This window comes from Pezoporus wallicus, unplaced genomic scaffold (genome assembly GCF_028554395.1).
Source record: "Pezoporus wallicus isolate ANWC-B61680 ecotype Strahan unplaced genomic scaffold, APGP_CSIRO_Pwel_v1 contig_7397, whole genome shotgun sequence".
Classification (NCBI taxonomy): domain Eukaryota; kingdom Metazoa; phylum Chordata; class Aves; order Psittaciformes; family Psittacidae; genus Pezoporus; species Pezoporus wallicus.
In genome coordinates, this window is record NW_026641749.1 from 495,966 (window position 1) to 522,670 (window position 26,705).

At 38.4% G+C, this 26,705-nt stretch overlaps 1 protein-coding gene across 2 annotated transcripts in view; it reads right to left on the reverse strand.

The window, feature by feature from the left end:
- EFNA5 (ephrin A5) overlaps nt 1–26,705 on the reverse strand; it is a 205,844-nt gene that overhangs the window by 12,518 nt on the left and 166,621 nt on the right. For both annotated transcript variants that reach the window (XM_057425082.1, XM_057425081.1), the window contains exon 2: nt 24,404–24,696. In XM_057425082.1, coding sequence (XP_057281065.1) covers nt 24,404–24,696 — 293 coding nt within the window. The remainder of the gene's footprint in view (nt 1–24,403; nt 24,697–26,705) is intronic.

Genomic DNA, 26,705 nt, shown 5'->3' on the forward strand with positions numbered 1-26,705 from the left:
CCTTTGTGTGCATGCATGAAGTAAGACCCATATATCAGGACAACAGTCTTTAAAATTATTAATCAAAAAGAAGCTACCTTAAAGGATTTGATGATCATTTTTTCCTTGTAAGTGTTAAAACAAAAAATTAAAAATAGATACCTTTCACTAATTCATGAGTTTAAATTGAAGAAAGAGGTTTCGTGTGTCTGCTCTTTCATTGCAACATACCAGCAAAAGTTTTGTTCTGGTAGCAAAAAAAGAAACTCCGTTCTGAGAAAATTTAAACAGTGAATGTCCACGACTTACTCATTCTTCAGACTTAAAAAATTAAACACATTTCCTCAGTAAATTGTGACTAAACTTATTTGTACTCTTGCTATTTCAAAGTCTCTTTGTTTAGTCATCACCAAGATGAGATTTCAAGAAAAAAAAATTACTGAGCAGGCTAAAGACTCAGAATCTCAAGCCAACAGACCATGAATCTTGTCTATAAAACCATCTGATCTAGCAATGCCAAGAACACTTGAAAACTAGAAAAAATACCTAACAAGGAAATTAAATAAACAATCATACAAATGCTTATGGCTTAATAAAGGCAAAATTATTATGGATACTAGTATTTCCAAATTAAGTTTTAAAATCCATGGTATTAAAAGGGCACCTAATACAAATGCGTAATTTGCTTTACTCCTGCAGGCTCAGCTACATCTTTATGAAGTGAATGTAAAAACACATAGTATTTCTGTACTCATCTCTATACGCAGGTATATACATGCCTAGACAAATACACAAACTTATATTCTGCACTTCATGCAAAATATAAATCACAAAGTGCACAGTAATGGAGAAAAAGACTTGATAAAAGGTGTGTGCACAACAACAAACAAATTGTGAAATACTACTTTAATTTTCTAAAGTTTTATACCTCACCAGCTTCTAATGCTTAATCCTCACCAGCTTTGCACTTGTAAAAACACTGGATTATTATGGTTTATCTCACAGGTGACTATATTTCTCAGACCCCATAAAAAAAGACCCTAGAAAATGGAAATAACTTTTCAGACAAATGTTATTTTAGTGAGAGTTCTTGGAAGAAAGTAATACACAGACCCTGTTTCTGCATTAGCACTTAATGCTGAATTAACTTTCCCATTGCAGCTGCTTGGCTAGGAAGAACATAATTTTTATTGCAGTTTCTAATCCATTGCAGAACGTCAAAGCATTCCAAAGCCCAGTTCTTCACAGCACTGGATATCTCCAGACATGAGTAGCAGCTGAGGGCTCATATAAGGCAGACAGCACCACTTTAGGTTCAGTCCAAAGGTTTGATACACTCATACTGTTATGATCTGTCCACCCAAGTCACTGAGTTTGGTTGAGTTCAGGATAAAAAAAAAATCACCTTAATGCATGGCAGCCTGTACTCTTCACGCCTTCAGGAGGACAACAAAGCAGACATTTTTTCTCCAGAAAAACCCAGCCCTGGCTTAGCTGTTGCCCTGCACCAAGCCTTTGAACCAAAGTGAGAAGCAAGAACCAAACTTGGATGTTCTTTCCAAAGACTTTTTTTTTTTAATAAAAACAAGAACAGTTATGTTTGTTTATGTACCAGGACAAAGCTGTCATCTAACTGCAATCTGAGCTTTCTGCAGAAGCAGTCTTGCCTCTCTGGTGTTTCTTCTTATTAAAAACCAAAGCTCAGCTGGAAATAAATGAAAGGCATATTCTACTGTGAATGGACTTTTAGTTGCAAGTAAGCTCCTGTGAAATAAGGAGGTATATGTGAAGAACAGATCATATAGTTGCTCATACATGAAATATTTACAGGCCTTTCTCTAATAGAAGAAGGTTTCTCTTTCATAACGGCAAACTGTACTACATGCCATAAAATAAGGGCTAATATTTCTGCACTAGAACAATATAAATGACTGATGTCATACTATTCTATTGCAATAAACCAACACTTATTAACTGAATGAAATAAAAACCTCAGATCTCATTACTGTTTTCAGTGGCATTAACAAAACCAAATACAGTTATTGTACAACATTAAGACTGTATTAGAGTAAATTGCTAATAAAACAAGTTAATACTATCAAATAGACCACTTAGAGAAAAATATATCCTCCTCATACTTTTCATAAGCACTTCTGTACTTTGATTTTCCCTTGGTATCACCAGAAAGAGAAAGTTTTTCTTCAAGCAGGCTATCCATTTTGCTAATTTCCATCTCTAAGAACTAGACATAAGTAAATCCTTTGAAGAGACGTTACAGTTTTGCTAGCAATGACCGTCACCCACATGGAATTTGTGGGTATTGTATCATGTTACTAAACCTCATATGCTTTAATGAACTCCATATTATGATGTCTAGCTTTACCACTTCTGAAACTATAAATGATGCAGAGAGATGTGTTTCATTCAACTCCATTTTCAGGGGCTCGCCATTACCTGTAAAATATTTAGACGCAATTCTAAAATTCTATGCTGTGCTTGTAAATACTGTTAGCTTATAAAAATACAGAAGCAATTAGAAATTTTGTATCCTGTTAGGAGTGTGACACATACATAGAATCATAGAATGGTTTGGGCTGGATGGGACCTCAGAGATCATCTAGTTCAAACCCTTATGTCCTGGATAAGGACACCTTCCACTATACCAAGTTGCTCAAAGCCCAATCCAACCATGTCAACAAAGACATGAAAAGTTACTTCCACTGACTCACTGAAGCAAAGCAAGAAAATATTTTATGTTTCATGGAGGAGGAAGAAGGTGCAAAGACAGGAAGAGATCTTCAAGAAGCTGCCTTAAGATAGGGGAAAATTTAGAAAAAAAAGCACAGACTAAGAATTCTATTTTGCTGTTACTTAATATGAAGGTAAACAGTGAGAATAATGCAAGTTTGAATGTGTATAAGTGCATATACATGCCCAGGAGTTTGCAAAGGGACTGTTTAAAGAGAATACCACTGCTCAAAAGATTTCTGAGGCTTTATCTCGTGCCAAAACTCTAATAGCACCTTAGCACAGCCTTTACAAAAAGAACCTCTACACACACAGTCAGCCCTTACACAGACATCCACGTTTGTGCAGGATGGAAACCAGATATAAAATAGAAAACGTAAAGTCGGAAAACACGTTAGTGCAAGTGTTAAGTCAAGCTCTGATTCTAACAAGTAAAGATTCTAAAGGCAGAGACCTGTTTCATTACACCTACTACGGTGGGGTCCTGGGTCATGAACAAGTAGAGGCGCGGGAGAGCGGCCCCGGGGACCAAGCGGCGGCGGGAGAGGGGCCGGAGGCCGGGAGGGGACGGCTGCTGGTGGAGGAGGTGGGGGCGGTCGAGGAGAGGAAGGAGGCGGCTGCCGAGCAGCGGGAGAAGGCGGCGGAGGAGCCGAGCCCCGCGGAGGAGCCGAGCCCCGCGGCCGAGCCGAGCCCCGCGACGGCCGAGAGCATCCCCCGGAAGCCGCCCGCCGAGCCCCAGGAGGATGCAGGAGACCACGCAGCATTTCCCAGCGAGGCAGAGGAGGAAGAGCTAGACTCGGGAAAAGAGAAGCTGGTGGTGGGAGAGCCGGCAAGCACAGCAGCTACACCAGCCCCAGTGACAAGTACAGCAGCATCGTTTGAGAGTTCTGAAGGTTTTGAATGGCCTTTGGGTATCCTTGGGACCTGCCTGCTGATTGTGATGGGGATCAGCATGTTGGCACACGCACAGACTGTGTTCTACCCACAACCATTTTGTCTGATCTCAGAAGTTAAGCAGAGTCAGGTTTGGGTCTTGTCTGGGGTTAGACGACAATATAGGGGGACCAAGAGATTTTCCCCAAGGCTGGACAGTCATGAGTGGCAGGGTGTGTGGGACAGTATGGGCAAGTATCTAGTCCACTGGGCCCCTCCAGTGCTTTGGAAGCATCGGAGATGGAAGGCAGCTGTATGGAGTCCCCAGCAGCAAGCTGCAGAAACTGCTTAAGGGGACAGTGAATTATTTTAAGCCTGGTGGGCCCATGGCACTTCAGGCCATCAGAGCAGAGATGCAACATAGAGATGGACTCATGATCAAGGGGTGGACTTAGCAATGGACACTATTGCCCTAGTTATTCACGAGTGTGAACACTGCACACAGTCTCTCCTGCTCTGGAAGACTGTTACAAGAGATGGAGCCTGGCGTCATGGACCAGATGGACTCAGCAGCTTTATAGCTACTGGTCCATGCACTAAGATAAGAGTGCACTGAGATAAGAGTGATGGTATATTGAAAATGTGGGATCTGAGCATGACGTGAATGGTATGGAATAAGGGGTGGATAATGTCCTGGGTTCAGCAGTAGCAGTCTTTTTCCCCTTCTTGGTAGCTGGTGCAGTGCAGTGTTTTGACTTTCGGCCTGGGAATAGAGCTGATAGCGATGTTTTGGTTTGGCCAAGGACTTTGTGAGCCTCATGCTCTGCCAGGGAGGAGGGGAAGCCAGGAGGAAGCAGAGACAGGACACCTGACCCAAACTGACCAAAGAGGTATTCCATACCACAGCACGTCATGCCCAGGAGGTAACTGGGAGTTAGCCGGAAGGGCTGGGAGACTGCAGGGTTGGAGGAGGTATCGGTCGGTGCTTGGTCGGGGCTGGGGGGGCAAGTTATCGGTCGGCTGGTGCTGAGGTGTTGTATTCTCTTCCCTTGTTATTTCCTTTATCATTATTATTATCGGTGGTAGCAGTAGTGATTTGTGTTATACCTTAGTTACTAAACTGTTCTTATCTCAACCCGTGGGAGTTGCATTCTTTTTGATTCTCCTCTCCGTCCCTCCGGGAGTAGGGGGACGGAAAGAAGGGGGGGGAAATGAGTGAACTAGTTACCTGACTGGGTTTAAACCACGACAAAATACAATAGCAGATGCCAGCACTGTATCAGTAATAGTGCATCTTTATCAGGTGAATTCCAGATCTGCAAATATGTATGCCCTGTTTGATCTGCAGTCTTAAACAAGGAGAGTGAATGCTTTCATATACATCTATGAATTACACGATATGGGGTTGTTGGCCAGAAGGCCAGAAAACCCTTTGGTATGCAGCATCTACATGGATACTGCAGTAACAGCTAAAGCAGGCTAAGCCTTAGCTGCTACTGCTATGCTGGCTGTATGCGTCCTTAGCAGTATGCCTGCTGCTTGCACATCCCACTCTCACAGCTGCCTCAGGCACCACCAACCCATCCTGGAGCATGGACACACAGGGGGTCCAGCATGCCACAGCAGGAATTCCAGCCACAACAGCTCTGCATAGCCAGAACCAATGACACAAAAGGATTCTTCTTGTTCTGTGTTCCTAGGTAATTTTTAATAATCTCTGTAAACTTCCAATTTACCTTTCAAGGGTCATTAAGTAATTTGTTCTTTAGCCAAGCAAGAGTGCTTGTGGTACACTCCTGCATTTTTCTGTTCTTCCCTTGTGAAATATCCTGCAGAGATAGGAACATTTTTTCTTGGATCAAGCTGAATTTTTTTTTGTTTTGTTTTCTTCTGAAAGCCCACAAGGTGTGTAATCAAAGGTGGCACTGAAGCATCCTAATTACGAAACCCAGCAAGGAACTTTCACACACATTTTGTGGACTTCAGATTTCTCATTCACAGAATCTCCTTGCTGAGACAGTAGGGATGATGAGAAAAGTTCAGGGGACAGATCCCAGACTGGCAGTAAATCATTTTCCACTTCTGCCTTTAATACCAAGAGCAAATGAAGAAAAATTGACCTTCTATTTGTAACATGCCATTCCATTTTTGTTTGAGAAAATATCCTGAACTCCTCAGAAGGAGGACTGACAGGGGGAGAAAGAGGGGAGGGGAAGGGCAGGAGGGAGAGAGGAGATCAAGGTTTATGGTTTTGTTTTGCTTTATTCAGAAAAAACACACACCTTAAAACAGCTGCAGAAAAGGTCAGAAGTGCTATCAATGCTAGCTGCTTTCTGCTGAGCTGAAGTGACCATTTTCAGATCCTTTCAATCTGTGGTGAAAAGATCATTAGGATGCTACTCCTGGGAAGTCAGTCCTCCTGCAAGTGAGCTCCTTTGTTATGAATATGGAACAGATGGAACCAAATCTATCTGCTCCATAGGAACAAAAACACAACATGGCTTGCTCTGTTAAAGACTCTACTTAGCTCCTTTATAGCACTGGCTTTCTGTGCACTGCTGTGAGGTTTTGACTTCATAGAAAAAGGCGCTTCATAAAGGCAATAGATCTTACTCTTAAACTAAAAGTGGCCTAAGTACTGCAGAAGATAAACACACAGTTTAACCTGCATGGCTCCTTGGAGATATGCAAATATTCAATTACTAATTGCTTTAACCTAGAGAAAGGATATTTTCCTGAGAAGGAAAAATAGCCATATGTTGTAAAGACTGTGCATCAATGGCAGTGAAGTACACAGATTTTGATATGCTGCTCTCTCTGATAAAGGTTGACTCTAACTACATTATTGCAAGAAGGAACATCCATTTTATTTGTATATACGTAAGTGTGGATCAAGGTGACATTTCTATGTGGAGGGAAAGCAAGGAATCTATATCAAATACTCACGGAAATCTGTATCAGTCTTTCAAAAACTGACTTTTTTGGAAGGAGACAAAACTCTTTGAAATTTGGTCCTCACCATGAATATTAAAAAAAGACTTAATGATTCAATTTGTCTCCAAATATTGCATCTTGTAGGGCCTTTTCCCCAAGACTTTAACAGAAACTACATCAATATTGCACCAATTAACTTTGTAAATTGAAAATATGCATAAATTGTAGCTGAAACTAATAGATTTACTTACTGACTCTACTCATTAAGCAGGTAGATGTAGAATATCTGTTATTTCTCCTACTATCAGAACACTAATGAAAGTTAATTCCTAGCTACGCATGCATACAGATATGGATTATACCAACTTCTCACAAAAAAACCATACAACAGAAGTCAATGGCCTCCTTTGCTCACTGTTCAATATGTTAATACATTTACTGTCTGGCTGCTTTCTCAGAAGTAATTGAAAAAAGGATTTCTGTGGCAGGATGCTTTGATTCTGACTAAATCAAGTCTTCCGGCTAATCTCCCCCCACCAGCGAAAGCACAGCTTGCTTGAAGTCATAACCTTTGCTGGCAGAAGGGAGCTGGCCTTGAAACAGATCACGAAGCAGATGTTTTCTGCCAAATCAGAGTCTAGGGATACACAGGCTACTGGAAATAAAACTCTTCTCCTGTCTGTTCAATCATTTCAGTTCCCTGTAGTGTGAAATATGAACTTGCCAACAAATGGCTAGTGTGCTATAAAGCGCAGCAGGAAGAGCAGGCACTATCAGTGCACCAAAAGCTGGAAAACTCCCTTCATTAGATTGGCTTCTCAGCCCAAGCCTCAGCAATGAGAGGGATGTGGGAGCCACTTCAAATGGAAGGTGATGGTGTTTGTAAAGACAAGTTTCCATCAGCTCCAATTACAGAAATTGTGAGCACTTTCTTGGAGGAGAAGGAAGTTCATATGGCTGTATCCACAGATTACAGGTCATTAGCAGCTCATGACAAAGGTGGGGGCACGTGTTTAATGATTTTTCTTTAAAATTTTCTGACTTGAAACATGACTGCTGACAAATACACACCTGCATACAGGCTCACAAACAAAAATTCCATCCATTTCATGTCAGGGCTCTGTTACATAACTTAGAATCACAGAATCATCTAGGTTGGGAAAGATCTTTGAGATCATAAAGTCCAACCTTTCCCCCAGCACTGGCAAGTCCACCACTAAACCATGTCACTAAGGGACTCATCTACACATTTTTTGAACAGTTCTACAGATAGCAAAAGCTCTACAGGAAATCTCACTGTTGAGTAGTGGAGCACCTTCATATCAGAAGACAGTATGAGCCCTGCTCCCACCATCTCTGAGGAGCACGGAACCTGAGAAAAAGGCCAAGAGAGCCATTACCTGTCCAGAGACACACACTTGCTCTTGAGATAGCCCTTTAAAACTCTAGTGCATAAAAGAAACCTTGTACTTTAAAGTCAGTTTCCATCCACATGAATGCTACAATGACACTTCCATTGTGCTTCAAATGTTTCTAAGCTAACACTTTATGTTAAAAGGAATAAACAATTTACAATACTAACCTATTTATATTAGCCTTTGATTATGGGAAAGCAGAAACAGGGCTCAAGTATTTGTACTTAAAAAACAAAACAAAAACCCCACAAAAAACAACCAACAAACAACTCCCCCCCCCCCCAAAAAAACACCACCACAAAAACAAACAAACAAAACCCCCCAAAAACAGAAAAAAAACCCACATAAATGAAAAAAAAACCCAACAAACAAAATGGGTAAAATACAAACATACCATTCAAAAGAACCTACTGACAAGCTTTCAAGATGTTTTTAGAAGAATTCAGTGGTTCATGTGCAAAGCATTTTAGAAATCAGGCCAAATATTTAGCTACCTAAGTGACAGCTAAGTACTTCTAAAATTATGACTCTAATTGGGAATACTAAGCACTTATGACATATGGCCTGTATTATGCAATCTATTTATTTTACCTACTTTTGGACTGGGATCAAGGAAGAACAGGATTGAAAACGCATTATGTGCAATTTACATAGAATAAATTACAGCTACTATGTCTAACCTGAGTTTAGGTGAATCGTTGGTGTTTTGTTGTTGTTTTTGTTTTTTTTTACATCTGTGTGTTCAGGTGCATTTCATCAGTCCCCTAAAGCCTAGATAAAGGTTCTACTTAAATGTAGATGCACCAAAATAAATGTCGTTTTCACTGATAGTCAAGTTAAAAAAGAATATGATGATCAGGTAATCTGTGTGCATAGTTGTCAGAGATTTTTTTCAGAAGTTCAGTTGAAGTGAATGAAATTAATAATTTTTAGCATTCAATGTACATACATAATCTCTATTTACTTTTAAAATCTCAAGCAAAACCACCAGCGGGAAATTTATGTCTATAAATAAAGCTGTTTCTTCATGAAATGGCACAGAAAAGAATTTACCACTACTTTCAGACTTTCTTCCCCACTCCCTTCATAGAAAGCTATTATTTCAGGGTCTTCTTTTTTCAGCCTAAAATACAGCTGCTGAAGAGCTAGGGCAATGTTGTGGGACTTTCTGGTGCTGTTTTATTTGTGTGGCTTTCACTGCTGACTTCTTGTAGAATGTACATGTGCTTATAATTTCACCTCATATTTATAAGGGTGGAGTGCAGATTTACGTGTACATATTAGCACACAGAATACCATATGCTGTTCACAGGCACCCTGTGGAACAGCATACATCCTCATGAAAATCCAGCTGTATTCATGCACGTACCAGAACTGTAATTTAATTTACATCTCTAAAGCACAATGTTCCTCATCCTCACAGTCAATACAGTTCCAAAAATTTTATCTTTTCTGTCTACAAATTAGACACTAGATTCTCCAAGAGACTGATTTTTGGCTTAAGACTATTTTTTCACTCAAAGTCTTCTCTAGATGACTAAAATGAAAAAAGTCCTAGGCAGAAACAACTCTTCTCAGCTATGTTAGCATATTAAGAAATATCCTCCTTAGACAGTCTTTTATAAGGTCTTTTTCCAAGCTAACTCTTAACGTACACCTTTTAGACCTGCGTAGAAACTATAACAGATTATTGGATTTCAAAATTATCCCGTAACTTGGTTAGAAGCAATGCTATTGTTTTTGATGTGAACAAGCAGTAGGTGTGACCGAACAGAGAGTAGTTCAAGGGGCTCAGAATGAATAGCAAACACTGACCATTACACAGAATTTGGTGCCAGGTAACTGTGAAGTTACTGGAGAAGACTGTTTTTCCCTCAACTAAGAAGGCAGCAATAGCATAACATGACACGCAGTTAGTTTGGAGAGTCAGTGAAAATGAACATTTTATATTTTGCATCTCATGGATCTTGGTGGCAAACTTTCTGAAAAGTGGACATAATTCCCTCTGGAAGCTGAATCACATTTGTAGAGAATGGCTCCCTCTGAAATTTTCTTCAACATGGAAAGACTTCAGTGGAAATGTTTCTCCTTTAATGCATATCCATTACCACATTAGTCACTCGGAAGAATTAAACGGAAAATAAGCATAACAGGGAAGTAAAGTCATTAAAGAGACAACAGTCACGCCTCTACCTGGGGCAGTATGGCAAGCAGTCTCTGTTCTAAATTAGGGTTGAATTTATCTTTACCCTCATTTTCATTTTGGAAAGTATAAGCGATAGTGATAATAGCATGGTTACACCAAATCGAAGACAAGAAAGAGCAAATGGTCAGCCCAGCCCATAGAGAAGAAAGATAATCTAGTGCAAGTATAATACAATGCCCAGAAGGCACTTCACTGGCATTTTATATTACAAGGATCTCATCTGTCAGAGGAGTAAGAATTATGCATATGTTTAGTTTGACAAAATTGGCATTTTTATAATCACAATAGCTAAAGCCTTTAACACAAAAAGATTTTTTAACTCGAAGACTTAACCAATATGTGACTTTTTAACGTTACTTTTTTAACATATGCGTGTGTATATATGTGCAAAGGACATTTAGCTGTTGAAGCAAGCCCATAGGAGGGCCACAAGGATGATAAGGGGTCTGAGGCACCTCCCATATAAAGACAGGCTAAGAAAATTGAGGCTGCTCAGCTTGGAGAAGGCTGTGTGGTGACCTCATAGCAGCCTTCTGGTATCTGAAGGGGCCTATAAGGATGCTGGGGAGGGACTCTTCATTAGGGACTGTAATGACAGGACAAGGGGTAATGGCTTCAAACAGGGGAAGTTCAGGTTAGATATAAAGAATTAGTTCTTTACTGTGAAGGCGGTGAGGCACTGGAACAGGTTTCCCAAAGAAGTGGTAAATGCTCCATCCCTGGCAGTGCTCAAGGCCAGACTGGAAGGAGCCTTGGGTGACATGGTCTAGCGTGAGTCATCCCTGCCCATGGCAGGGATGTTGGAACTAGATGATCTTAAGGTCCTTTTCAACCCAAACCATTCTATGATTCTATGATATATTTGCACATGTAAGAACATACAATGCATACACATATAGCTGCTAAATAAATACATGATAAACACAGGAAAAAAGGCCAGTCAGTAGAGAAGAAAACACTGCTACAAATATTTTGTCATTTTTGAAAGAATAGTACCTCTAAGCTAACACTTAACCTTGGGAAAAAAAAAAGGAAAAGTAATAGATACTTCACTAAATAGTTCTGCTGCAAATGTCACACATGCTTATATTGAGCCATGGATATGACCAAGTTCTCAGACCCCAATGATTTCATCAGCTGCCCCGTGCTAATTTGGAGAAAAAAGAGGTCACATTAACTTCATGTCACAGGAGTTCCAAAACCTCCATGAAACAGAATTACCCCTGCAGAAATCTCTTAAGTTTGACGCTGAACAGAAGCCTTCCCTATTACAGTTTTAGTATCAGCTACAGTAAGTTTCTCAGGGGATTAATACTACCTCTACTGATTTTATCATGCCCTTTTCTTGTGAATTATTTCACTGACAATAACTGGAACCTTATGATGCTTCAGAGGAGTCTCTATGCCAGAGAAAGAAATAATACAAAGAAATTTTATGTTTGAGATTACACTTTCTTTTCACAGGATCCTTAGATATCCAAGGGGAACTGCTAGAGCCACCAATCAATTAATTTTCTAATCTCTCTGTAATGAGGTTTCTTTTCTCCTTCAACCCCTTTTTTCAAACCTTCCCTGTTTGTCTCCTTTGTAGCAAACAGCTGATTTTTCACTTGTGTTTTGATTTCCTTTATCTTATGCCTTCCTAAATGGCAAAGTGGAATTAAAAAAGGGAGCTAGGCATAATGAAACAACATATAGCATGTCTATTCTTTAACTATTTTGAACACAATAAGCTCAAAAAGCAGTATGCTGAGAAACTGATTGTCCAAAATACTTGAAAATGTGAAGATCATGTTGGCAGTCTGCCCTGCGTTGCTGTTAAACTCTGCAACATTCATTTTGACCTCTTTCTTATCATTCTAGTAATTTCTTCATGCTCTGTACTGAGTTCATGGACCACTCCTACAGTACTCCACAGAACTACTTGCAGATGCACAGAATATGAAGCAGTCACCTGTACTGCTTTTTCCTGGAGATCTAAATAGGGCACATGAAGCCATCTTGAGGAAAAAAAAAAGCATGATGTGGGCAAAGAAAGAAGAAAGCATGAAGACAAAAGGAACAAAAATGTGCTAAAATGGCAGTCAGACAGACATCTCATTTCTCCTATTGGAAATTTGGACTTGCCAAAAAAGTTAAGAAATGTGGGTCTGTTTTTTTGTTTTTTTTTTTAACCTTATTCTGCTTTGTTGATTAACCTGTTTCTGCTATTAAAATGAATTACCCATCTTGTATCTCCACTGTATAATTTTATCAAGGATACAACAAATCATTATGGCTGCGATGGTCTGCACTGAAGTGGAATATGTAGTAAAACACAGTTTTCTTCAAATGAATTGCTAAAACCGTTAATCTTTATCTAAATGCCCGTAATAACCATTTTGTTCTCTGCAGCAGTTGGGAGAAAAAACTGTCTTCCAGAAAGCATTTTGGCAGCCAATATGCTTGTTAATAAAACCTGGAGAAACATTTGTGATTAATATAAATTACTAATTCACTTTTAATGCCTAAACGTGACAGTGACTAATTTACACAGTTTCACTTGAGCTGCCACTGAGTACTTCAAGTGGGACTGCGAACAAAACATGCTGTTGCACTGGTGTATGTTTCTAAGGAAAGCTCCCACAGGTGCAGCACTACAGATGAGGAACTCTATCTCCGGCAGTAGTTTCTAACTGTGCTGGCTCATCACTCTGCTCAGGCCAGAGGAAAAGGGTCAGCAGTGAAAGCTACCTAACACCCTCCTATTGTAATCTGGAGCGTGTGGCACGTTTTGTACAAACATGGAGGCCAGTTACAACACTGAGGCTGTGAGGTAGCTGTTGCTTCTGCTATCTAGTTGGCAGTGGGTTTTTTAGTGTCACAGTGGGAGACAGCTAAACTCCTCCCAGTTTAAGTTTGAAATGCAGTACTGCAGCAAAGCACGTGGGCTGGAGTGTGGACATTTCACAGCATACCATCGAACAGCTGTCAAGTAGATGCTTCATTCTTCAGAGGCAGTCTTGTGATTGCAGAGATTACTCCAGTGAGAACCAGGTAAGAGATACAGCACTACCAATGGTGGAAAATGAATAATATCTACATTTCAAGGCTTTAGACACCTGGTTTGACAACTGATATCTTTGTTGTGTTACAGATGTATTTTAAATGTATTGTTACACCTGATTACAAATTTGAACCTCCGATAGCATTATATTTTGCCTGTTTATATTCAACTGCTAATAAAATAATTTTAGAAGTCTCGTGAAACATAAGAAAATTTGAGAAGAAATTGCTAAACAATAACCTACCTGTGTCAGTTGCTCATGTCTGAACTATACAAAACTGCCATCATACTCACTGGAAAATACCTTTATTTCTAAACAAACATATGCTTTGCTTCTGCACCTCTCTAAGAAAGAAACATATTGTCTACCTTGTTGAGGTACCCATGGAGTTTCAACTATGCCATTCCTTCCTTTTACTTCTTAATGCTGTTTATAGTAAGGAGCTAAGGAAGTCAGATGCCACCTCCATGAAGCACCAAGGGCAAAAACTGGGGAAAAAAATCCATTCCCCTGGGGAAAAAAGGAAATCATGTTTTTTCTGTGCATCACCAACCAGAAGCAGATGATGCTGTTTGTTAGGTGTTAATACTAAGCCCTCTTCAAGAGGAGAGGTTGCATTCTTTTACAGACCCTAGGATGCTGAAAAAAACACACAGCTTTTTCAGCCTGAGGCTACTTTATTTCTGATCAAGATTTCTCAGTTGTGTACAGACAGCATGCCCTGCTGCAACTGCCAGTAGGGATCCTGACTTCAGTCCCAATACAGGGCTTTATGCTGTAGGAGACTGAATTCTTCAGTGCCCCACAGCTAAATGTCTTGCGCAAAAGCCTAAAATATTAAAGTAGTCTACACACAGTTTTTAATGACCCAGGCATCAAGATACAGGAAGATGACCACTATTACTAAAAACAGATGTGTCAGAAAACATGTAAAAAGAAATTTAATCTTGTATCTTCAACAATATCCCCGCCTATAGCTCTTATAATATACGTTAAGCCATTCCAGTGTATTTTTTTCCTGAATGCATTTTGAATGCCATCACTACTGAATTGTCAGGGTTCCTTAAACTGATTAATATACTGCTGTTCTGATTACCCTTCAAATAATTAAGATCATTTCACCCCCAGAAGATCAGCAACAGCAACATTATTCCCCATAGCCACCGTCAGGAGCCTGGTTACTTTCGTGCATAGAGGTATAGCACGAGTGAGATCCTGATATACCTTCAAGCCATTCTTAATTCCCTAAAGCAGTGTTGTATCTAAGCTGGCTATACCACTTGATACTTTGAGTACTAAATATCCATGATGTAAAAGGGAAGCCAGGGAGATTTTAGAGGCAGTAAAAATCTCATTTGGCCAATAATGTAGATCTAAGGATGACCTACTGCTTTCCTGAGGGAAAGTGGAAACATTTGGCAGTCTGAAAAGATTTTTTTGTAAGTTTTCAGAATAAAGCACTTCTATGCATTTCTGAATACTCTATGAAAAATCTGATTCTATATGATTTATTCTACTTGCCAAGAATCTTGAAGATAGGATAATTAATTGCATGTGCCATTTTTGGCCCAGAGTCTTGTCCACCTTGTTTGAATAGTATAGATTACTGGGGAGTAAAAAAATCACTGAGAATTCTGTAATATTCTTCTACTTTACAGCCTCCTATAATATCAGAGGGTTAGGTAGCTTAGAAACAAATCTGTTTCTTTTAAATCCAAGTATTATTTGAGACAATATGGAGTTTAATGTTGAATATTAACTCATGAAACAAGATCATTAACCAATTGCTCAGCACGGGGAACCATTTTTTGATTGAGGGAGCTTGGTTTTGGTCTATTGGTTGCAGGCAAGTATATACACTCGCTTTGTATCATGACACAGACAGTATCAGCAAAGAAAGTGCTTCCTTATTGGGTTAGTCTGAGGAACAGGGAGACTAACATGCTGCTGATGACATGGAAGCAATGAAGTACAATACTGTTATTCCAAATGTCACTGCTATGTTATTTCCATTTCTGTTGGCATCTGCTCCATGTTACAAAACACGTACTTCCAATACAACAGCTCATTAAACAGGTTTCAGTTTGCTCAGAAATCAAATTAGAACGCTGTTACAGTCATAAGTCCTCAGATAATTATTAATAATACTCTACACTTCTATGAGTTCTTCTATCCAAGGAATCCACATGCTACACCTTATTAATCTTATAACATCCTAGTGAAGTGCCACTGCAAAAAAGCCTCACCCATAACCACCTCTGAGATGTTAAAGTTGTAGCTGTTGAACATAAAAACTGATTTAAAGCAAGGAATGATGAATGGTTCATCAGGATTTAAAAGGCTGTGAGTATTTCATTCAGTTGTACCTCCAGCAGAACACTGGAATATAAATACTTTTAAGAAACTTGCAATGGGATTTTTACAGAAATCACAAATGTTAAAACTCACACAAATCCATAGCCACCAGTCTGGTACATTTAATCACCATTTGCCTTAAGGCATGTGTGCCACATATGGCCTTATCAAGTTCCTAATGCTTCTTGGTCGTCTTTTACACAAGATCTAGCTGATCTATCTTTTTAATGTTTGTAATCTGATGATCACATAACAACATTCAATACATGCTTTATTTTCCTACAGAATAAACTGGCCCTCATTAGCATGTTAGATCAGAAAGAAAAAAAGACAGGAGGAAAGAAAATCCTGTCTCTCATCCTTTCTGTCTGTGGGCACTCCCTCATTCTTCTAATGACCAAAATCTGTACTTGAGTAGAATGCAACACAAGTCAGTGGTTTTCCTACAGGGATGAAAACCTTATACAATATGCTCATGAGACAGCTTTCAAAGTTGCAATTATATAGTATATCCTCCTTCATATAGAAACAGAAGTTTTTATATTTATGCTGCTATCAGGAGCTTAACAGCTCATGAATTTTTGAACCACATGAATCCAAATCATCTTTCAACTTGTTATCTGAAAGACATTCATTCCCTTTGAAATACTCAAACAATAGCGACCAGCACTTCTGTGAGTTTTCTCTTCATTTTTTTTTATATGGATTTCTCCTGAGTCACAAATTATTCAACAGTTTTTAAAGCTCCCTTTGAGGATTGTAAGAACATTACCAGAGTCAAAATCTATTAGACACTGATGACAGTTTCTGCTTTCTTTCTAGCAGGACCAGCACTTAATTCTTCTGATGCTTTCTAAGAGAAACTAGTCCTTTAATCTACACACTAGTCTAAGCATGAATCTCCTTTAAAGGTGACCTACCTTGTCTGTGTAATGCTATCACACAAAAATATTTTTTTAAGTACACATTTATCAAACCCTTCCAATTGCTTTGATTTTATTCAGAACATCTTAAGTGATTCTAGTAAACCAGCTATCAAAGCAGGATTCATAGTGGAGTGGCATCTCTGAGCCCACTGCTGTCAAAGTAGCATCAGTGCTTACGCTGATCAGATCTTGACTGAAAGGTTAATGGACTACCTGGCAATAAATAATGTTTCCCCAAAAGAAAAGGGCAATTAGAACACTAAAAGTGTTTGTAATTCCCTCAGCATTATTTAATAACGCTCTTAGTTAATCTAAAGGTTTTGGTGTGAACCAGGATGTCCAGAGAAAGAGCTCCAAAAGGGATTTTCTGACCTCATGTCTTCAAAAAGCAATGAGAAAATACAGCCACCAGCAATACCTATCTGCATTAAGTAACACCTGTCAAATTCAAGACAGATGGTTTACCATTTCCTGCAAGGCAAATCCAGTCTTCGCTTTCAAAGCAAAATATCTTCTACTTAAGTCAACCATTTCCACAAGTAGAAACAATTCTTAATAGAACCTTAGCCTACAGAGTTAATACAGGGACTCCAGTGCCCACAGTATAAGCTGAGTACGGTTTGGTAAGATTTACCATCAATCTGTTCTACTCATTCTCTAGAGCTTGTACGACTCTCTAAAGCTAAAGTCCAGACTTCACCCTAAGACAAACCTTTGAGTCTGAATCCCAGTATTGACAGATTGAAGTGGGAAAAATATCCAAACCAGGCCTTTTACAGAATATAAGTTATATATATGAAGGAAAAAAACAACAGCCAAATAGGGGGGTTGGTGAAAAATCTTCTCATACAATTGCAGACTCTGCTCACTGGAAAAAGCAAAATAATCTGTTTTCATGTACAAATGGTATTATTTTGTCCTTCAGAAAACAGCTCCATGGCTATTGGTCAAGAAGCTAAATAGAGATTAGCCAAGGATTTTCTGAGACAAGCAGCAGTTGATGTGTACAAAATGTCCAACTGGCTGAACAAGTAGATACACAAGGTGCAAAATGGCTGACTGCAAGAGATGTCTAGTCTTTTTGGAGCTATAAGCAGAAGAACAGAAACTCCCAGGAAGTGTACTTGCTACTAAATTAAATATTGCTACTAAAATGGAAATTGATTTCTTCACCACAACTGTAAGGACACTCTGAAGAAGAATCAGAATTAAGTGCATTAGTGAACATCAAGATGCAATTTTCCTCTACATAACAGCAACTTCAAAATCAGGCTGACAGTGTGTTTACATTTACCTTGGTAAATGCACAGATAAAATGTTCACTTTGCTTTCTCTGAATTTCCCATTTTATAATTTGCCACTTACCATTCCCATGGTATAATTTGCCACTTACACCAAGGTCAGTTTGCTGGCTAAAAGATCTGTTTTTACCGGTATGCCTTCTTGCAGAAAAAAAAATGTATTCTAAGTGTTGGATGAAAAAAAAAACAAACAAAAACCTGATACAGAAACCAGGAACAATAAAAAAACCCAACTGGGCCCTTCTAGAGTATTAATTATTAAATATTACAGTTCTACCCCAGCTGAGATACAATAACAGAAGTAACAGCTAACTTCCTAAAAAAAAAAAAAAAAAAGCAAGTAACCTAGCTACCAGCTGAACTGTCTACAGGAACCTTTGATTGATTCCAATAATCTCCAGGACGCAACTGAGTAGTCCCATTAATTTCTCTACATTTTCTCCTTTTCCAGCAGGAATTTCCTCAAGTAAGTCTGACTCAAACCTGAGAAATACTATACTTAAGCACTCAGACAGCACCTTCTACTAGCAGACATACAGTCCGCAGTATAAACTGCTTTGCCAACACCACCAATTGGTTCTGAAAAGCAGGATTTCCAGGTCTGTAACAGTATGAAAAGAGAGAAGTGTAGTTTTTTTACGGGACTCACATTTACCTTTTTCAGTAGGTCAAGATGACAGTTCTCAGTCTTCCTGTTTTGTCCCATTACATCAAACTAAACCTCTGGCAGAGATCTCTAAATCAAACAATCATCTTACAGTGAGTTGTACCTCTTCATGCAGAACATTGATATCCACTGATATTAAACTGGTGCTCGAGCAAGAGCAACAAACTCTATGCAGCTGTTTAATACCATTTTTGAGCACATAACTAAGTAACTGTTATTAAACTACAGCATAAAGATTTCTCAGTAGTTTTGTCCTATATAGTATCACAACCTATTCAACTTTGCCTCTACAAAGTCACCTTTCTTAATTCTTGCTATAACAAAACCAATCATAAAAGAATAATACAAAGCTAGTAATCTGGTAATCTATTCCAGGTTCTTGTTAATAAAAAGTCTTTGATAAGTCTGAGTTGATTTCCATAAAAAATGGACAATGCCATTCCCAAGTTAACTGCTAATTTGTGCAGGGATATTTACAGGTCCTCTCTGAGTTACACTTCTAAACTTTTGTCAATAATTCTTCATTAATAATCAAAAATCCTTACCACAACTGCCACCACCACCAAGCAGTGGTGGGTTTGTGTCCTTCCCATCTCCACAAATTTAGCAGCTAGGCTACCTGAAGAAAGCATTTCAGTACAGATTCTACTCCAAGCATCTCAGGAGGAAAAAAGGGAACAGGAATGAGGCAACTTGATGATAATGATTTTAAGATATCTTTACAGCTTTGAGACAAAAAGCCAGTAAGCCTCCCAGAAATTAACTGCTAGAGGACAGCAGGAGAGACTAAAAAAAAAAAAATAATAGCACAAACAACACAAACACACACTCATGAAACATGGTAGAAGGGAGAAGAGGGAATAAGCTCAGCTTAACTGTCATCAGAGACTGTTACTGCCTCAATAACAGTTCAAATGGAGACCTTATTAATAAGATAAGCTAATTACCTAATTAATAGGCAAAGGAAAGAATAAAAGGAAGTGCAGGTATTATAGACATTTTTTTTTGTACTACTGCATTTTCCTTAACATCTTTTGAATCAGAGAAGCCATCAGAGGTGGCTGCAGAGAGGTGGTTTGACTACCTCATAGCTCTTAGAGGATTCAGACTGTACAGCAGGATTCAAACAGTTTCACAGTGTTTGAAACATGGTGAGGACAACTTCCAGTCACAGAGATGGAACAAACTAACTGAATAGAGACAATTTTATATTCAAAATTATGAAAATCACAAGCTCTCTTATAGAAGCAGCAGCTCTGACCATCAGGGTGGAATGTCATTTGAACAAAAGCCATAAGGAGATAAAAGTCAGAAATTTCAGGAAAAGAAGTAATTAATGCATAGAAACAAGGATGTTGGTGTACAAAAGCAAGCATAAAGGAAATCAAGGGAATAGATAACAGCAGGCTCTCTGGGAATATATTCTGTGGGGAACAGGAGTACAGGAGAGCTGGATATTATTAAGCAGAGCTTTACAAACTCAGTTTCTTAATCACAAATTTAAGAATGATTTTAAAATATTATTTATAACCATAATTGAATTCAAATCATAAAAGCATGCTATCCTGGTGTATTCAAGAGGAATATGGTTACACCAAAACTTCCTCGAATGACAATCAGAAGCTTTATGCAAATAAATGGTGACAACAAAGATACAGCAATAGTGACACATCACTAAAGGTGATACAAAGAAACAGCATAAACATTTTGAAATAACATCAAGAAGACACATGCATGAGATAAACCAGAAAGAAATGGTAACAAAAAAGGTACATAAATAAAACACAGGTAAGAATACAAGATTTTTAAAAGATGAAAGAAGCTCTTTTCTCAATAACAGTGATGAAAGAACCACGTAATTATGTTTAGGTAGGCCATATGTAAAGCCTGCTATCTGCTAAAACCTGATAATTGCTAGCAAAAGACTTCAAGGTCTTGCAGAAAACAGGAGAGCAGCAAGAGGACTACAAAGAAATGCAAACCTATCTGGTCTTTCTAGGAAAAGGGTATAAGAATATATATAAATGACAATATTCACTGCGATCAAGCGACTAAATATACATATAAAATCTTGGAGGATAAGATGATGAAAATAGTATGGATTTCTCAAGGATAAATCATGTTAAATACCTAATTCATTAATGTAATAACTGGACTGATCACGCAGAAAAAGGCATAGGCTACAGCTTAATATTAGTACAACTTCTGACACTACACCAGTGATACATTGTTTTCAAGAAAAGAAAATGTAGTTAGCTTAAATTGACACAGGAGCTTGGCTTGGCAGCTGCGATCAGGATTCTGCAGTAACCTCTAACAGTTCAGTACTTGCTATGTCTTAATTTTTTATTTCAACAGCTCTGCTATATATCTGTCAAGTTGCTACTAATATTTTATTCAACACTTAACGCATTAATAAAAATAAGATAATGATAATTAAGTTAAAATAATGAAAATTATACTCTCATTTTGAATTGCATAATTATAAACCAGTGTCCATTTTAGGATTTTTTTTTCCCCTTCCTTGCTTTGTGTTCCTCTCCCTTTGCACAGTGCCCCACAAAACCTACACACCAAAACTTCTGTTCCCTTCTGAAGGACATTAAAATCGATGTTATACCACTAAGTTGGGGGGGGGGGGGGGGGAGGTGGTGCTACATTACATTTCCTTCTGTTTCAGTATTAATACTGTTTTAACTATATTCAGGTGAACATACACTAACTTGAGGTGAGCACCTGCTAAGAAACAAGTAAAACTTTACATTTCAGGTCATGATCAATTATTTTCTTTTCCCAGCCCCTCCCTGTTCACTCCCTAACTAAATAAAAGTTAATTTCTCTGTAAATATTTAATAATATTTTCTTCTTTCAAAAGTAAACTCAGTCAGTAGTTGTTGATCATATCTGCAATGGTGAATTCACTTCTTCAATGTAAATTTGATATAGATAGAGGTTTCTTGTGAATTCACTTCTTCAATGTAAATTTGATATAGATAGAGTTTTTTTCTTGTATTTTCCTAGAATGAGCAGGCAAAGACCTAAGTTCACCTCAGCAATATGTGCAGGCAATGGCATAACAAATAAAAGTGTCATTTTCCAAACCACCAGTTCAGAAAGAGAGACAGTAATTGTTCTCAAATTATTGTGTTTTCTGAAAATAATGGAAGAGAGACAAGTCACACACTTAAAAGGTAAACCGTGAAGATCTTCAATAAAAGCACCTAACAATAATTAAGCTAAATACCTAACCATCCGCTTAATATTCTGTCTTCCCAGAGGTCTAGACTACATGGCATATTTTGTAACTCTTAAATAGAATATTCCAGACTGATAGTACCTAGTTGGCCTTCCCCCTCTCCTGCAGAGCAGGCAAAGGTTTCAGATTGGCTGAGGAAAGAAAACCTTCCCTTGGAAAGTGTGAATTTCTTTAACATGAAGAAGTCACTGGAGGTAATAAAGGTGGTCTCCTTAGCCTGAACTAGAGCATGCTTACAATCTTGATGAGGAAACAAGGAATAACAGTTCACCATCTTGTTTCTTCAGCACAAACTAAGAGAAAAACATTCTAGGATGGACAATTCTCCCCAAGAGGGCTTGTGAATAATTGTTAACTTAGTGCACAGTGCTTGTCTGCAACTGCTGCAGTGTCAATATTGTTACTGTCTTCAGCAGAGTGAAGGATGAAAAAAAAAAAAAAAATACAAAATAGGAGGAAAAATATTTTTGTGTGTCTGAAACATGCCTAAAAATTTAATTTCAGTGAATTAAACAAACAAGCAATTAGTAAATGAGCATCTCTTTGCTGCTACTTTTTTACTATTATACCTTTTATTTAAAAAAAAAAAATCCATCTAAATGCAGTACGAGATCATAAAGCTTTTCATATTTTAAAGCACTTTGAAACAATTACCTTGAAGGGAGGCCTTGACAGTTAAATGACTCAGTTAAATGAATGTTATAAAAGGTGCATAATGATTTTTAGTGAAATATTGAATTTAACCACAAATGAGGAAAATCAGGCATAAGCAACGTGGGTGTATTTCAGTATTATTGCCTTGCTTGAGAGTTCAATGGATGTTAACGGATTTTGTATGATCTAACATGAAACTATTAGCTCGAGAGACCAAGCTGAAATTTTTCATATCTTTTTCCTTCACTTTCATGTTTGGTTTTCAGCTTTATTAAACACCTCTTTTTTTTTTTTTATATTTAGAAAACCATTTTTTAGTTTTGTTATTCTGGGTTCTTTTGCTTGTGGATACTGACAACATCCATCCCTGTGCTACATTTTACTGTGATCACGTGATGGTAAAGACTGCATTCCTTAGCTTAAGTATTCCTTCTTGTTTTACTGATGACTCTCAGGAACTGAAAAAAAACAAACCCAAAATTAAAAAAAAAAACAAAACAAACTAACTCCAAACCAAACTAAAAAAAAAAAAAAGCCTGATATCAGAATTTTGAATCACTAAAATCTACTGTTGAAGTTAGTGGGAAGATATTGTGAGTGGCTCCGGTAGGACCAAGCCTACACAGCATAGATTTATTTATCCTAGAATGTTGTCCGCTTAACTCTGATATCTTTACATGATTTCTCATGACCATATGAAAAAACAGATTTAAATAACATTCCAGCTTGCTTTTAAAAGTTACATTTATGATTATTAGTATTATTATTGTTATTGCGCTTCAGCACAAGAACAAGGTGGTGTTCTTTTGATGCTGAACCACCATTCATTAAAGGTCTTTATTTGCTGGGAGAAAAATAAATTAATGAAAAACTACCCACTATTTCCCTGTAGATAAAGAAAGGGAAATATCTCAATGCTGAAGAAATTATGCTGAAAAACAGGGATCATACATGCTCAGTTTCTCTGGTGAAATGAGGCGGAATGACTGTTCCACAGTAGAAAGGCCAAATACACACATGGAAGGCACTATTTATTGAGATCTACAGTCTGTCTAAAGCTTTCAACTCTCTAGTTTAACACTAAAAACAGACAAAAGAAATATTGCTGGAGCTGTCAAAACTTGTTAGGAGTCAAAGATTCAGGTAAAAAAAAAAAAAAAAAGACCAACAAACTGATGAAATAAGATCTTTTGTTGAAGGAAAAAACAAAACAGCTGAAGCAGTATCAAGTGCACAGTAGGGCCAGGGAATCAGCTTAACCCACTGCTTTTCAACCTCCTGATGTTTTTATTTCCTTATCCCCAGATGATATCCTGCATGTACTCTGGGTGCCTGGAGCAGCCTGATGCAGGCCTCCTTGGAGGAGAGGGCAGAGCTCTGAAGGGTTTGGGCAGCAGGTGTGAAGGAGCTTGAGCCCATTTACACTCTGCTGCTTGTCACCTGCTCCCACATCAGCCACCCTGGCAGAAACAGCTTGTTTAAGAAAAATGGGGTGTGGAAAGGAAGGAAATAAAAAAAAGCCAGTTGGCTCTATGCTAGAAACATGCACCCTAATAAATTAAAACTTTAAATATCACTGGAGTATTAGCATCAGTAGCCACACCACTTGGAAACTAGAGAGACCTCACTGCCTTTGGGTAATTACTATTACAGAGACAATAACATTTTAACTGAGCAAAGGATTAATTATTTTCATCATATGTGTGGACAGCTTCCATCCTACTCTTCTTGTCCCCTCCTCGTCCTTTGCCACCTCAGAATGCTGTAATAAACATAATAGTGTGTTTTGCTTTAAAAGTCAGCCACGGTTCAGTGAACAGACTGACATGCTATTTCATGTGAGAAAAGAAGCTGTGATTTAATCTCAGTTTCACTAGCTAGGTTCCTACCTAATATGTCTGGGGATAGTTAAGCCTGCATTCACTGTAAGACATCTGCATTATATAGCATTTGGCCCTCTGTATTTCCACACTGCAAAGATGAAAAATTAGCTAGGTTTCTTGCATCTGCTGTGCAACAGTGGTAAATCTCTATATACTCACAGATATAGAAATATTCCCGGCCTGGCCTGAACTCAAATCCTAGAGAGAAGGGTGTGAAGAGCTGGAACTTTTCTGAGAACTTCAAAGGTCCATTTGGGGAATGCGGCCGATTACATTCCCACCTCTTGAACCCTTTGGAGGTGTGATCGCAGGAGCTGTAGCCATCAAAGTTCACCATGTACAGAACATAGCGTTCGGTCTTCTCTTCCGGAACTGAATCTTCATAGTGAGGGCAGAACACATCCAGGTAGTCATTGATGCATACATCGATGTGGTAGTCGCCCCGCTGGAATCTAAAAATCACAGGAAGAGTTCAGATGTAAGCATAGTTAACTCAGGATGACCTTGTTGCAGGGTAACATTCTCATGAAAGGGGCAGCACTAATGACACTTTAGCCATGAGCATTTACACTCAGAAACAGTCCTCAATCCATGAGAGCTATCAAAAACAGCTTATGCAGGACTATGATCTTACAACCTTCTGGATAAAAATCTTGCTCTTTGCTTTTACAAAGTGAGTTCCTTGCTAATGCTCACCAAGCTATAGCTACCTTTCCCTACAGTTTATTGAATAAACAAAGTTGTGGCTTTTTTTTTTTGGTTGTGGCTGGTTTTGGTATGTTTTTTTTTTAACTGAAGAAACAAGCAAGAAACAGAGAAGAATCTAAAATTGTACCAGCTTCCCTAAATCAGCATCTGTATAAACATCTACATATTCATGCCTATAAATAAGCCAAACATATCCTCTTCTCTGGATCAGGCAGCGATCACCCCTGTGTTGAAAGCTGATTTGAGTGCGAGTACTTATAGTTAACTACAAGAGCACAAACAGGTTTACTCTTTCTTCATGATTAGCAGCAGTTTGTCAAGATGCAAGGAAAAGCCTGTATTGCTTTGTAAAGATACTGAAAAGCAGTACATTTCCTTTGCCAAAAGTATATAGTGGAGACGTTGCTCTGTTCAGATAAAAGGATTCTGGTATATGAATTATCAGCACTCAGCCTAATGTGACAGCTCTGAAAGAGTGCCAGCTGAGAAATGCAGTACAAGGCACCAGCCCAGATGCACTTTATTATTACTACTATTATTACTGAGGACTTCTTAGAGATGTGGGATTATTGCTTTCCTGATGATGGGGAGAGTGTCCTTTTTTCTGCCTTCCATGTTTCACTTACATTGCCTCTGTAATTCTACGGCATAGTATCTGGGAACAAATTCACTGCCTCCATGGGAGCTTATACCATGATGGATTTAATGATTCCATAAACCAGGTCTGTACATCTATCAAACTCCCTGGGGTGGCCAAAGAAACCAAACACTGACCTACTCCACTTCAGGCTGACTGGGCTACTTGTAGCTTCTCTTTTTCACAGCTGCAGTTGTCAAGTGTATCACAGAGCAATAAAAAGGCCATGACAGATTTAACTATAATACTTCTTTTTAGCTGAGGGGCATATTTTAAACACCTGATGGGCTTGAAATCTGCCATCTGGATCCTTCTATCTAATTTCTGAGAAAAAGCAATGATCTGCTGGCCCTCCAAGGATAAATTCAGAGCAAACTACACCTTTTCATATCCCTACAATACTTTCACTTGAAGAAAATAGCTTTTTAGAGGGGAAAAACTGAACACACATCAAAGCATGATATATCTGTATAATTTTAGCCAGTGCACATCCTCACAGTTCCACTCTGTAACATAGAAAAGCCTCTCTGAACCACAGTTCTTCCAGAAGAATTTACATTTATCTAAATCATTAGTTAAAAATGTATTTTTGTACTCCAGTGCTTTCAAAACCTGTCACCTGAAAGATACTGTCTTAAGAGATTTTGCAATAATGGACTGTTTTCAAATCGGTGTCTGTGTGCTGTGTCAGCTAACAGTATGGCATTTCTTATATGTAATGGAAAAGGTATCTAACAAGTTATGAATAGGAAAGCCACATTCTGGCAATGATTTCTTTTTTAATTACAGTTTTAATAAGTAGAAATGAATATCTATTTTTATATGTGTGTGTGTGTGTGTGTGTGTGCTTTTTTTTAACCATGCAGGTGACAGACAATGCAGCTTTCTTAAGGGATTCTCAAAGTTACCTCTTATATCAGGTTGCGCCTTCACAACAATGCCTAATCACAGTTTTGTGACAGAAACTATATGCTTTCAGAACTAAACTTATGTAATTGAAGACATCCAGGATCAGCGTGGTCTCCTTAACATCAGACTTTCACAACACAAATGACCTTGTATGAATTGCTTCTCCTCATTTTCTAAAGTTAATGGAGAGAAATAGGAACTTCTGAG